The 13,931-nt window shown below is 53.4% G+C and overlaps 1 protein-coding gene across 1 annotated transcript in view; it reads left to right on the plus strand.

Annotated features, from left to right (window-relative positions):
* Window positions 1-1,621, plus strand: part of Psmf1 (proteasome inhibitor subunit 1) — a 29,789-nt gene extending 28,168 nt beyond the window's left edge. The window contains exons 6-7 of the mRNA XM_047541069.1: window positions 173-331; window positions 877-1,621. Coding sequence (XP_047397025.1) covers window positions 173-331; window positions 877-928 — 211 coding nt within the window. The 3' untranslated portion in view covers window positions 929-1,621. The remainder of the gene's footprint in view (window positions 1-172; window positions 332-876) is intronic.
* Window positions 1,622-13,931: the final 12,310 nt, after the last annotated feature.

Consider the following 13,931-nt stretch of genomic DNA (forward strand, 5'->3'; position numbering starts at 1 on the left):
TGGCTGGGACCTCAGTTTTGAGGCGTGGCGGGCCTTCATGTCTCCCTGTACTGTCACAAGCCCCTCGCGCGTGCTCTTTGTGGCTTGCTCTTGCCTGCTTCCTGCTGGCTGCCATGTGCCCCTTGGACACCTGGAGTGGACCCCCAGTCATCCTCATCCATTCTTGCCTCAGGTGTCGGAGAGGTGGCATGGTTGTGGACCCCCTGAGATCTGGCTTCCCAAGAGCACTTATTGACCCATCTTCAGGCCTCCCAAACCGTCTTCCTCCAGGCGCGGTGCCCCCAGGAGCTCGCTTTGACCCCTTCGGGCCCATTGGGACCAGCCCGTCTGGGTGAGTATTCGCCCAGGTGTGCTGAGAAATAGGACCTGACAGCAGCTCCGCCCAGCTCCGCATTGCAGGTGAAGGTGTCTGACACCTGACACCAGCAGAGCTGCCACCACCCCCACTGCTGCTGCCAAGAGCCTGCGCTCTCCTCCAGGCCCCTGCCGCTGCCTTCCCGGAGCCTGCCGGGAGTTCCCTGTACCTCTGTGCCTCCCTTCCCTCAGCCTCCCTCCAGGGAGTCTCAAGAGGTACAGGAGGGACGAACCCTTACTGAAAGTTGAGCGCAGTGGGAGCTCACTGGCTGCGGTGGCAGCAGCCCCGGGTGGAGAGTACTATGCACACTTCACAGACAGGAGAAGGGGACCCAGGGGTCAGTTAACGTAGCCAGAGTAGAAGAGCCAGGGTGGAAGTCCAGGCTGCTGGCTGTGAAGTGCGTGCTCTTACACTCCGCCAGCCGCTGGTCGGTCGCTCTGGAGAGAGAGCGTGCAGGTCAGGCCTGCGTCAGCCTCGGCCCCTCCCTCGCTCTAACTCACCAGCCCCTCTTTCCATTCCAGACCCAACCCAGACCATCTCCCCCCGCCGGGCTTCGATGACATGTACCTGTGAAGGCCTCAAGAATGTAACCTCCCAGCCTCCCCTCCACCCTCCTGGAGCTGCCACCGCCGGCCCCGTCAGCAACCGTGTTCTCGCGGGCTGGGGGCAAGGGACTCTGCCCATGTGTTTGCAGGCTGGCTGGGATTGCCTCCCCGTCCCTTATCAGAGCCAAGGTACAGCAGCCCTCCACCTGGCTGCACATAGGTCCCAAAGAGAAATCAGTGTGTGTCTCTCACCACCAGAGAGACTCCGGCAACATACACCCTCCACCCAATGCTATAAGAACAGAATGCATTTCGGATGTTATTATTGAGAACCAAATGTCAATACAGAATTCGTGTTGCCAGTCTCCCACTTTCTTTTTACACTAATGCATAGCTCCTTCCAGTTGTGAGAATTTAGACTGTAGGACTGAACGGCTCTTCCCACCTGGACCCATTCCTCTCAGACACTTCCCTTTCATGAGTTACTGTTGCTCCTGACATTACTGAGATGAGTCTAGCTGCATGGATGGCAGCGAGTGACTGGAATTCCCACAGGTCACAAGGATGACTTTCACAAGGACAGGCACGTTGTGTACAGACTGCATCATTCTGACAAGAGCAAAGTGTCCCAGCTGTTCCTGTTCTGGGCCAACCCTCTGGATCGCCCGTGCCTGGGCAGCAGTGGCCTATAAGCAGAGGAATAAACAGAATTTAATCTCTCTCATTTTGCCCTATAACTTACTGAGTGATCCTAAGGAAGTCCCTTCTTTTAGGGCCTTGTGCTCCCCTATGAAATTGGGATGCCTTTCCTGCTTTAAAATACTCTGATGCCTCTTTCCTTGAATGGCTACGTCCCCTAGGAACCTGGCCAAAGAAAAAGAGTAAAAGGTCAAGGTTTGTGTGGAGTCTGTTTAGTCTTGTCTGGGGACCCAGACAAGAGCATTGGCGAATGGGCTTCATCCAAATGTGGCCTTGAACTTTGGGAGGCAGGGAGCCCCAGCCTCTGGAAACCCAGGCCTGTCAGGTTCCGGCGGTGCTGAGCCCTGTATTGCAGTGGAGAGACCACAGCCCAGGGGCGAGGCCGAGGCCCTGTGCACCTTCCCTGCAGCCAGTATTTCAACATGCATGTCGCTTTCCTCAGTTAGGACATGTCATTGCCCTGTAGGCAGCAGCTTTCTGAGGTGCCAGCTAGGCTGGCTTCTGTGGCTAAGATTGCCTGTCTGTTTGCTCAGCCCGGAATGGTCAGGGTAAACAGAACTGGGTGGGCAGGCTATCAAAAGCAGGCGCCCTGGCATTTCTGGCAAGCCCCATGTCACAACCGATGTAGTAAGAGACCCCAGAGGCAGAGAGCCAGCCACCCTGAAACATCTCTGCTGTGAAGAAAGACCAGGTGTCAGGCAAAGACATAACCATCATCGTTACGTGTAACCCTCCTTAGGGCTGGCAGACTGGAGTGTTCATTTTTGTTCTGGAATTGGACCATACCTGCAACCAAGGGACTTGGGGTAGTTTGCGTAAAACTACCATAGCACTGGGCATGTGGCGCACGCCTGGAATCCCAGTGGCTTGGGAGGCCAAGGCAGGAGAATCGTGAGTTCAAAGCCAGCCTCAGCAACTTAGTGAGACCCTGTGTCTAATACAAAAAAAGTCTGGGGATGGGTCTCAGTGATTAAGTGTCCCTGGGTTCAATCCCTGGTACCAAAAAACGAAAAAAGAAAGAACTACAATGGCAACAACAACAAACTATTATTGAGAGAAGCATTTAAAGGAACATCAGACAGAATTAGGGAAGATAGATAACTTTTAGGGCCCTGAAGGAAAAGATAAATTTAAAACAAAAAATTTGTCACTTAGATTTTCTTATAGCAAAAAGTCAAAAAGGATAGTAGTATACATTATCTGTTTTTTGAAAAGAGAAAATTAGTGACTCATCTGCAGAATCGGCCATTTTGTGTGGATCTCCTTGCATCAAGGATCCTGAGGGACACAGATGGTGTTCTAGACATTATGTGGGGGAAGTGAATGGGACCTAGAGGAACTTCCTTGTCAAGCCGTTGGTGCTTATTCTGGTCTGGGCCACTCTTCTGACCATGAGTAACCAACAAGCAGCAAGTGGAAATGTTTTGGTGTGTGTTTTACAGAACCCCCCAAATTGGAACCTGAACAATAAACATCAGCACTTAATAACCTGTTCCTCTTTTTTTTTTAAGTAACAGCTTTATTGAGAATTCACATACCCACAGTTTACCCTTTCAAAGGTAAGTGGGTTGTATATTCACAGTGTTGTGTCCATCACCATATCTAATTCCTGAATATGAATATATTCACCACCATCACCCCCAAACCCTATAACCTTGAGCAGTCACTCCATTTCCTCCCTCCCAGTCCCAGTCAACCACTAGCCTATCTTCTGTCTCTAAAGATTCGCCTATTCTGGACAGTTCTCATAAATAGAGTCACTCAACCTATGTGGCCTTTGTGTCTGGCTTTGACTTAGCATAGTGTTTTCAAGACCCATTCATGTTGTGTTGGTATCAGAACTTCATTCCTTTATGACTGAGTAAGACTCCATTATAAAAAGATATCTCACATTTTGTCTATTTGAAGTTGGGTTGCTTCTACTTTTTGGCTATTACAAATACCGCTGCTATGAACATTAGTGTACAGTTTTGCGTGGGCAGGCGTTTTTAGTTCATTCAGGCATATCTCAAGGAGTGGGCTTGCTGGATCACCTGGTAGCACTGTATTTAAGAGTGCTGTATTTAAGGTCTCTTCCTGAGACCCTGCCGAGTATTTCACATTCCCACCACGAATGGGCAAGGGATCCGGTTTCTCCACATCCCCGCCAACACTTGCTATTCTTCATCGACTTGCTTGTAGCCATCCTGATGGGTGTCTAGTTATATCTTGCTGTGGTTTTATCTTCAAAGTTTTTTTAAATGGAAAGTTTTTACCTAGGCCAAGCAAGCCAGGACCCAAAGCTACTCACCCTGGGGGGTAAACCATGGCTTTGGTAACAGCCACCTGGGATGACCGTAGCTGGTGAGTCAGGAGTTGGATTTGACTTTGGGGATGGTTCCAGGATGGATATGACACAGGACGGGTCCTTCTCTAGGGAAGTTCCTGTGATCTTTTCAGATCTAGTGATTCACAGCATCACTTTTGCTTTGAGATTTCATAGTTCACCCCATGATAAAGGTCTGGTTTTAAATCACTTGCTTTGGTGCTCAAGTGCCACAGGCCATTAATACTATTCCAGGTGCACCAGCCCACATCCCTTCTCTTCCTTGGTTTATCTCTTTCCCCATTCCTGGAGCTGGCTGTGTTTCTCCTTGTGTTCATGGGCTCAGGCCCGAGCCTCATCCTCCACTGAAAGTCATGAGTTTATTAAGGCCTCAACCCTGACAGTGTATAAGTTCAAAGTGGAGACTGTCTCCCTGTACAGAGGGCCAGCAACTGTTGGCACATTTGGGAAATGGGCAGGAAGTCCCAGCCTCCCTTTCTGTTGTCTTTAATGACAGTTTGTTACTGATCCATGCTTCTCTTTCCAGGTGGAAATTAGAATCTGGAGCAGTTCATACTCTGCCCTGATCTTGTCCACTTTGGCACAGTTCCAGTAAAGACAGGTGCCACGATCAAGGAGAGGAGGGACTCCCCCGTGTATCCCCAGCCTCCTGTGCCATCAGACTTGTGAGCTTGTAGGTCACTTCAACTTTTTTGCTCCAAAGCAGAGACTTGCAGGCAGGCAGCCCACCCCCAGGCTTTGTTTGCCCTTGGGACACCACAAGGCACTCCCCAAGTCACTCCACGGCTGGCCGTGGCTCTGAGGGTGGGTCAGAAGGCAAGAGCGGCAAACAGTGAGGACGGAGGGCAGGGAAGGGTGGCGAGGCCTTGGTGACTCACAACAGATGCTGCAATGACAGGAAGTGTGAGCACCCTGCTGGCAGCAGTGCTGGCGAGAGGTGCCAGCAAGGCCCCACCCCTGCTTGAGGACGCCGGCTGACCCACGGTCTACAGGGCCCTGGCTGGCCATGTGAATGGTTTTGTTACAGATAAGCCGCGTAAGGCGAGTGCTGTGAGAGTCACAGTGTGACGGGCTCGCGGGACCAGGGAGCTGGAGCTCCCGCTCAGAGTTAGTCCTGGGCTTTAGCTCAGTAAGCACTTCGGCTTTTTAACCCAAAAGGTTGAGACCAGAGAACAGGATCACATCGTCATTGCCTTGATCTGAGAGTAGGGACTCCAGAGCCACACAGCACCCGCCTAGATCTGCACCAGAAAGTGGGTAGCCTTCCTCTTACTACCTCAGCCCCGCTCCACTCAGTTCCAAGTTCAAGACTCAATTGAATGAGTGCATCTGATTGTTGGAACCTATTTCAGCTCTCATGTCCCTGCAACTCTTCTCACCTCTCCATCAGGAAAGTGAACTGGGACAAATGTCTGGTGAGCCAGTCTCCTGTGATCATCTGCGGCATGGACCATGACAAAAATGGGGACGACAGCCCAGCTTGCCCAAGCCTGTCTTCTGAGACATTGGTTCTAAGTACACTTACATCCTGAGCCCTAGGCCACACCACCAAAGGAGGGCCTTCAAATCTGTCTCTTTACAAATCATCTTGTGATCATGCAAGTTTGAGGACTCAGACCGGAAGCCTGTCTACATCCTTACTCCTCAGCAGCAGCAGCCGCATGTGCTTAGAACTTGTTAGAAGTGCATCATCTCGGGCCCCACCCAAGACTTGCTGAATGGGGGTCTGCATTTTAACAAGTTCTCCGTGTGATTCATATGCACACTAAAGTTTAAGAAGCTCAAGTGTACAAACTTCATTCTTTTCCTTCCTCTGGATATCACATGCAAAGAATTGAGTCATTCAGTCATCATGGTTGATGGCACATAATGATTGATGCATGCGATTAACCCCAGTGTCCACTCATTCCCTTACTCCTGCAGGTCACTCCAATGTGTTTCAAGTATGTCTTTAAATATCCAGGCATCTTTGTAAGATAGCATGTATTGTATCTCTGAATCATAATCACAATGAGATATTCCCATTTCTAGACCAGAAAAAGAGGGTTTGGAAAGGTCTGATGATTTGCTCAAGGCCAGGTAAGGGGCTCAGAATCAGGCAGGTGTGGGTGTGACTCTCAGAACCCCCTTTGCCAATGTGCAGTCTCCTCATCTGCAGAATCACCACTATTGCCCTTCCCTGCAGAGTTGGTGCAGGGTCCCACCAAATGTGTCTTCTGAGCAGGCATTGGGGTGCTCAGTGGGTGCCAGCTGCTATGAATACTGAGGTCAAATGGAGAGGTAAAATGGGGTCGAGGGGAAGAGAGCAAGCTTGGGCGTCCCCCGGTGCAGGAAGCAGGTGTTGATGGGCTGCACTAGGTTTCTCATCTCATGTCGTGCTCTCCACAGACTCAAGGTGGACACGGTCAGCAGCCTTCCTAGAGGCATACCCCGAGGGGTGCACATCTGGTCAGCCTGATTCTAACGCCAGTGCTTTCCCCCATGCCCAGAGCTCACAACCTGGCCAGAAAAAGACAGGGTCCTTGGGCAAACCCATTCCAGAAGCTGGAAAGCCCAGGAGGGAAAGGTGCTGCGTAATCCCCAGGAGAACCTAGACTCTGAAATTGGTCCTGTCCACAAAGTGTTCCTCATGTTCCCAAGGACTGCTACCTATGGCCACAGGGCCCAGAGCCCCTGGGTTAGAAAGGAGCACCCAAAACCACCCAGCATGACCTCAGGGCCACAGGGGAGGAAATGGATCCAGGAAGCCTCCTTGAGGGAGAGCTCCTGAGTGCTTCCCTGGGCCCCAGGGCTGGGCGTGGGCTCTTTGCAGGTCCTGTCACCTGGCCTCAGGTAGTGCTCACCTTGGCCTTCCCAGTTTAGTGAGATGGAAGCTACTTTTGTTCATGAACAGGCGATAAAGCAAGTGCAGAGCTGATGAAGAGTGATTTTCACAGGGCCACAGAGACCAGAGAAATCCTAGCTTCAAATCCAAGAACTTCCCAGGAAACACTGACCAAAATAGTTATAGAGTTCCCGAGTGACAGAAATAGAAGGGTCCCCTTCCCTTCCGCCTCCCTCTTCCTCAGCTAGGCTGTTAGGAAAGTGCCATCTGGTTCAGCACCCTGGTCAGCACCCTCTATCCAGCTTCATAGCTGGAGCAGGCTTTGAACCAGGTTAAGCCAAACTGTCCACTACCCCAATCAAAGATGGCCTGCTCCGGTGACAGGCAGACATCCCCCAGAGGAGGGGACCTGTGCCTAGTTGTGCCTCCAGTTCACAGCTTTCCCTCCTCCTCCTTTTCGGATAGAACCACAGGAGCAGTTACACCCTTCAGCCTTCTTGTTCCCAGGATGTAAATTCAGGTGTGGAGGCCAGGACGGGTAGGTGAGCAGGAGGCTGGGCTATGGCAGCTGCAGGCTCCCGTCCCCTGCGGCTTTCCTATCTGTACAACAGAGGTCAGGGTGGACCTGACTCAGATTCTGCCCACATGAGACTCCAGGGCTCTAGGTGGGCTGTGGGCCTGCCTGTCAGTACCCGGCACAGAGCTTCCTAATTCAGACAAACCACAGGCCTCAGAGTGGCAGCCACAGCCCAGATCTGCCACAAGCCTGCGTGTTACTATATTTGATAAGCTACATGATAGCATAGTAGTAGATTTGAGTCTTGACTGACGTTCATCAGGTGTGTGACCCTTGGCAATTCACTTAACCCACCTGTGTCAGAGCCTTCTATCTGTAAAAGGGAGGTGAGGTCATGAGGTTTAGATGTATGGAAGATGTAGAGACGAAGAGGGCCTGGCACACACACAACACTGTGCTGTCTATGAAACAAATGGTTTAATGTGTGAAGGTTCAGTTCGGGTACAAACATGGAGCGTTTCCTTCTCATCCAGCTGAGCCCTGTCCAGTTCCTCTAGGTCTCAACACCTAGGATTCAGCCCATAGCTCCTGGGTCCCTTTGATTTCAAACACAGGTCAGGCAAGTATAAACTTTCCAATGCACATCCGGTTCCCAGAGGTCCCCCCGTCCTCTCCTGGACCCTAGCTCCTCCAGTGTGGTGGGTGGGGAGGAGCAGGGACAAAAGCCACTCCTACTGGAGTTTCGGATTTGGGGAGGGGGGTTCCGTTTTGAAGCTGGGTCTCCAGTGGGCTGAAGGTATGTATCACTGGCGAGAGCCTCCCCTGAACCCTCAGAGAGGCTCACAGCCCATCTGGGGGTGCAGTCACCTGTGCCACTCCACCTCCACAGCTCCCAGCCTCCTGTCACCTCCCTGCATCAACACTTGAACCCCCGGAACAACAGGGCCCCAGAACTCTAGGAGGGGGTGCAGAACTACCCTTCCCCCACTGACCCAGGCACCAGCCTGCCCTCAGGCCCCCCACCCCAGGAATCCTCCAGGTCAGAAGTGGACTTTGCGTCCACCTTGGCGAACACCCCAAGCTTCAGAAGACACATCCAGAGCCTTCTCGGAGTGCTCGACTCCTGCTCATCCGCCCGCTGCTGGATCTCCAAAACCTGGCACCAAACAGCTGCTCGAATCGTTGCCAAAAGAAAGAATGAGGGATGCTTGGATGGGTGACCCTCAAGGGGCCTACAGGGAGGCAGGGGCCAGCCCCCTGTTGAGGGTGTCCCCATTTCTGGTGAGCGACTTAGTAAGCCCTGGGGGAGGGGAGGAGAGGGTGCAGCTGTGTGGCCCCAGCGGCTGGCCTCTCACTGGGCACAGCTTTGGCCTCAGCCACAACGCAGGCAGTGGGATAATCCCTTTCAGCATCCTTGCACCCACACAAAGTCCAGCTGTCCAGATGCGCAGGGAAAACCCGGCTCTGACAGCCACTGGGCAACAGCCAGCCAGAGCCGGCACAGGCGCCCTCTAATCCTGCCCCTGCCACCCACAGCCACCTGCTGTGTTCCTTAATTCACCTGCTGAGCCCTGGAGCCATTTGCACTTGGCCCTCAGCTTTAATCTCTGATGGGGGAAGATGGGGACTCTTGGGAGAGACTGACGATGGACAGAGGAGTCGGCAATGATCACAACTCGCCTCTGGGTGCCTAAGCCCCACGAGTGGCTTCATTGAAAGATGAGGACACGGAAGAATCAGAAAAGAAGGAGGATGTGAGAGACTGGAAGAGGGGAAGAAGGAAAAGACGGGGAGGGAGGGAGATGAGTTCAGCTGAATGCCATGGGCCCTAAGTTGGTGCTGGCTCAGATGCCGTGCGACCGCGCCACCCGGGGAAGAGGTTGGCATGGCAGCCGCCTTCCTTCCCAGTGCTCCCTGCCCCCCTGGGGCCAGCACTCGTGCCAGAAGAGCTGGTTAGTGAGCTTCCTTCCACTCACTAACCTTCCCCGAAGCCAGGAGATCTGGGCTGCTCCCTGACCTGGATGGCTCGGAGGCCAACAGGGATGGGCTGCCAAGATAGAGGCCTAGAATTCAGTGTCCTGTCTTCTAGCCACAGTGGGAGCCCTCGGAGGAGGGCCAGGGATGCTGGCGTCCACAATGCCAGTGTCACCCCTACAGGGCATGTGACAACTGAAGACTCTTCCTGCCACACACATCTACAAACCATCACGGGGCAGACAGGACCCCTTGCCACGTGCCTTGCACGGTACTTGTATGAACTCAGTCTCCATGGTAACCCTGTGACTTGAGCCGCCTTTGGCAGCTGATGAAGCTCATGCCCACGATGCCCTTCAGCCTGCCTTGCCTCACCCTGGCACAGAGCCCGTCCCTTCCCCGGGGCACACCTGGCTGTCAAGGGCTGCACATACTGCTCCCCTCTGCCTGAGGCCCTCTGCTTCCTCTTGCTCTCATCTCATTAGCACCCCCAGTAGACATCCCCCACCCCAGCTCAATCCTCTGCACGCCCCACAGCCCTGGGCACCCCCTATCACAGCAGCGATCACCGAGCACCTCGAGGGCAGGGTCCATGTGTGCCCACAGTGCCCACACCAGAGAAGAGGGCAGGGCAGGAGCAGAGGGAGGAATCAACACGCACGGCCAACGTCTACCAAGCAATTCCAAAGCACCAGGTCCTGGGCCAAGAGGTTTCCAGACCATACCTCATCTACCGCTCACAGAGCCTTCTGGGGAAGAGGCTTACAGATGAGGAAACAGGCGAAGAGATAGCCAAGCAACCCCAAGCACCCAGCCCTCCGTCTCTGGAGCTAGTGTCCCTACACTCTCCCCTCCATGGACACTCCTCAGTGGACCTCGCCGCAGGGGCTCTGCATGAGGAGGAAGCTCAGCAGCACTTGCCCTCTAGGCGGAAGAAGGTGGGAATCCCACCATCCTCTGTCCTGGTCCCGCCCATCTGCTCATGGACAGCCAGGCCAGGAAGAGGAAAAATGTGGGAAGAAGATATTTCGGGAGAAGACAGGACGATACAGCAAGGTCCACTAGGCTCTGGCCACTGGGGCGTCGACCCTCCTCCAAGGAGGGGTTTGGAAGTCTGGGGAGCCTCTTGACTAAATCCAGCCCAACTCTACTACGACCCACCCCTGAAGATACCCCAACACCTGACCAGTAAATGTTAACATAACTCTACCGCAAGGAGCTCCCTACACCCCAGCTCCAGCGAGATGGCAGCCATCTGAGACTCCATGGCCCGGGAACACTGAGCCCACTCTCCAGGAGAAGCCAACAGGATCACGGGGCCCTTCCTGCCTTTGTCAGGGGACATACCCCCCACCTTCCTCCTGACAGAACCCCACCTCAGGACTTCTGCCCCTTGACAGAGTACGATGCTGTCAACTTTGACAAGGCCCCAGCCCCTGGGGAAGGAGTGCAAGATTTCCAGTCTTCCTCTGGAAAAGCAGAGAGGTGGTACTGTTTCCCCAAAGACCCATCCGAAGGGTAACCAGAAGGACCTGGCTGGCCTGGTTCCCAACCCAGGGTCACAGTCCCCTCTCAAAATGCCAGGGTGGAAATGCTCCTGGACATCTCTCCTCCTATCCTCAGGGTCGGGGGAGCAGAAAGGACACCTGATAGCAGCCTGGCCGGGGAGGGGACACCTGGCTGATACCGTGAAGTCAGCACGTGGGGAACAGCACAGCCTGGCTGGTGCAGGAAGAAAAACGTCTTCAGTCATCCAGAGGATGCTCTGGCTTGGAGCGGCTTTCCCAGAGTGCACGCCCTTGGCTTCTGAGCAAGGTCAGGCAAGAGAGAGCTGTGCGTGTGTGTGTGTGTGTGTCTGTGTGTGTGTGTGTGTGTGTGTGTGTCTGCGTGTGCGTGTGCATGCACACCCTTGCACAGGCACACACTTATGCTCATGTGCACATGTGTGTGCAGATGTGTACATGCAGGGAGGGCAATTTAAAGAGAATCCCAGGGAAGGTAATACTATTTCCAAGAAAGGGAGCAATAATGACAGTGTCCCAGGAAGCGGCCTTCCCAGCTGGGAGACTTAGGATGGCTGAGGTAAGTGGGCAGAGGCGATCATAAGACCCTGGGCTTCCAAAGGTTCAGGCCTGGGCTCTGCGGGTCCTCAGGCGGGACAGAATCAGGCTGGTGTATCTCACAGGCTTCTAACCACCCAGCAAATGCCTCCCAGGTCCAGCTGGCCTCTGGCTGTCCTGACAAGGCTGGAAGAGGGGTCTCCATGGATCAGCGAGCCCCAGCTGACTCCTCGGTACACACAGCTGTACCAAGACCCAGAGAGAGGGAGGCAGATGGGCTCCCAAGCTCCAGCACCAGGGTCCAGTGACAAAATAAGGCCCTTCAACACTTCTGGGCATGCCATCTTCTGCATCCCTGATCCTTAGCCCTAGGAAGGGGTCCAAGAGACTGGGCAGGGACTGTGGGGCTCTGGGATCCCATACAGGGCCCATGTTCTCTGGCAGCCACAGGGAACTTTAGTTACATTCACCTGTCCCTTCAACAATAAACACCTACTATGTGCATCAACCAGTTGGTCACAGTGTGAGTGCAGCATGAACTCATTAGACCAGAATGTCAGCCCTGGTGAGACCTGCAGTCCTGCAGGGGAGGAGGGGAAGTACAGACAGGAAATAACAGGACACAGCCTGCTGGGTGGCGATCAATGCTTTGCTCCAGGCAAAAATAAAGCAGGCAGGAGAAGAGGGAGTGAGGGAGGGCATGAGATCTGCCAAATCCCCTAAGGAGGTGAGGGAGTGGGGCTTGCAATATTGAGGGAAAGAGCCTCCCAGGCAGAGAAGCAGTCAGTGCAAAGGCCCTGAGGTGGCAAGGTTAGGAATGGCCAACATGATGGTGGCTAGAGGGGAGTGGGCGAGCACCAGGGCTGGGAATTGAGGTTGGAGATGCACAGGGACCACAGAGCATAGGGCCTTGAGGCCACTGTAGGGAACGGGTCCAGGTTTGGGGGACCTGAAACTTATGGAGTTTATGGGGCCATCCTTAAGAAAAATCAATCAGAATTACAAATACAAAAGGCAGCTGGGAACTTGGGGGGGACTGTGCAGGTGAGGGACACAGGCCAGCCTGGCTGTGGTCAGTCCACTTCTGACTGTGCCTGGAAACAAGAGGGACACACAGGGGAACGTTGCGGGAGGGAAGGAGCGAACAGACCTGTTAATGGACTGCCGAGTGGCTGATGAACCAGGACAGAGTGGTCGGGAAAGAAAGCCAGGACTCCAGTGACCAGCCTGGTGGGAGAACGCGGATCACATTCTGAAAGTAGAACTGACAAGATCCACGGGTGGGCCGGAGGGGAGGTGCGGGTGGAGGCAGAAGGGTCGACCCCCAGGTTTTAGGCCTGAATGACTTAATCCCAGTCATTGTCACTGGCCCTTCTGATCTGCGCCACGCCCCTAAGGCAGGGTTTTCATAAAACCAACTCTGCAAGGAAACCCAAACTCAGAAAGGTAAAGTAACTTACCTAAGGTCACACAGCTGGTAAATGGCAGAGCCGTATGCAAACCCAGGTCTTCCCAACTCCAAAACTGCTATCTGTTCAGATACACCAGGACAAGCGAGGTGCGGGGACCCTAGTAGCTTGTCAGATGGGAAAAGTTCCTGGAGGTGAGGAAGCTCTCCCAGCAACCACAGGGGCCCCTGGGATGTCACCACACCTGACCTCAAAGGAACGTGCAAAGGAAGTTCTCAGCCCTCCGTATCCTTCCTCAATGACTTCCTAAACCTCCTTCTGACCCACTGGCTAGGAGATCTCAGCTGCAATCTTGGGGAAATGTTTCTGGCATCTCTCAAATTTTCTTAATTCACTGACAAGGTAATGATTGCTTTGCTCCATTACAAACGTTTTCTAAAGGAGTTTCCACATTAGAATGCAAAGCAGGTTTCTCTGGCTTGGAGAAAACCTGAGATTTAATCTTCTACCACATTTAGCCCCTAAATACAATTCACTGCATTTAAACTGATATGAATTGATGGTCCCCGATGCATCCTCTCAACAGGTTTAGTATCCAAATGAGTCCCCCACTGTCACAGTAATCCATAGGGCTTGGGTTGATATTTTTATTATTATCATTATGGATTTGAAAAGCCTCAGCCCATCATTTGGGGTGTCCAATCCTACTGTCGTTACCTCACCTGGCTCACACCACTTTCTGTGGCGTCTCCTTGCTTGGCACTTGGGAGAGACTGGCACACACACGGGAGCCCAGGACTGGCGACCCTTTCATCCTCCTGGCCTTTGTTCTTTTTGATACCCCAACAGAACCTGGAAGGCCAAGCTGAACGATCCTCGTCCGCTCCAGCTCCTCCCCCCACCCCAGCTCTACTCCTGACAGAAACTGCCAGCAGGAGCAGCTATTTGATCTGTCTCAGAAGCTGTGATCTTACACCACCCAGCTGTCCCACTCGCTGGACTGAAGGCTCATGTTACCGGTAATCAGACCCCTGTCCACACCATCCTTCTACTACGACCCCCACAAGACAATGAGAATTCCCAGCCCACATGGAGATGGAGTAAGTGGACCCACTTGTCAGCAGTGGGCTCACGGAATGACCCCTTTAGAGTCTTCATACCAGTGGCCTAAGAAGGCAGGTCCTCTCAAAGCCCTCTAGAGCCACTTGGACTGGATGGTGCC

This window comes from Sciurus carolinensis, chromosome 2 (genome assembly GCF_902686445.1).
Source record: "Sciurus carolinensis chromosome 2, mSciCar1.2, whole genome shotgun sequence".
Taxonomy (NCBI): domain Eukaryota; kingdom Metazoa; phylum Chordata; class Mammalia; order Rodentia; family Sciuridae; genus Sciurus; species Sciurus carolinensis.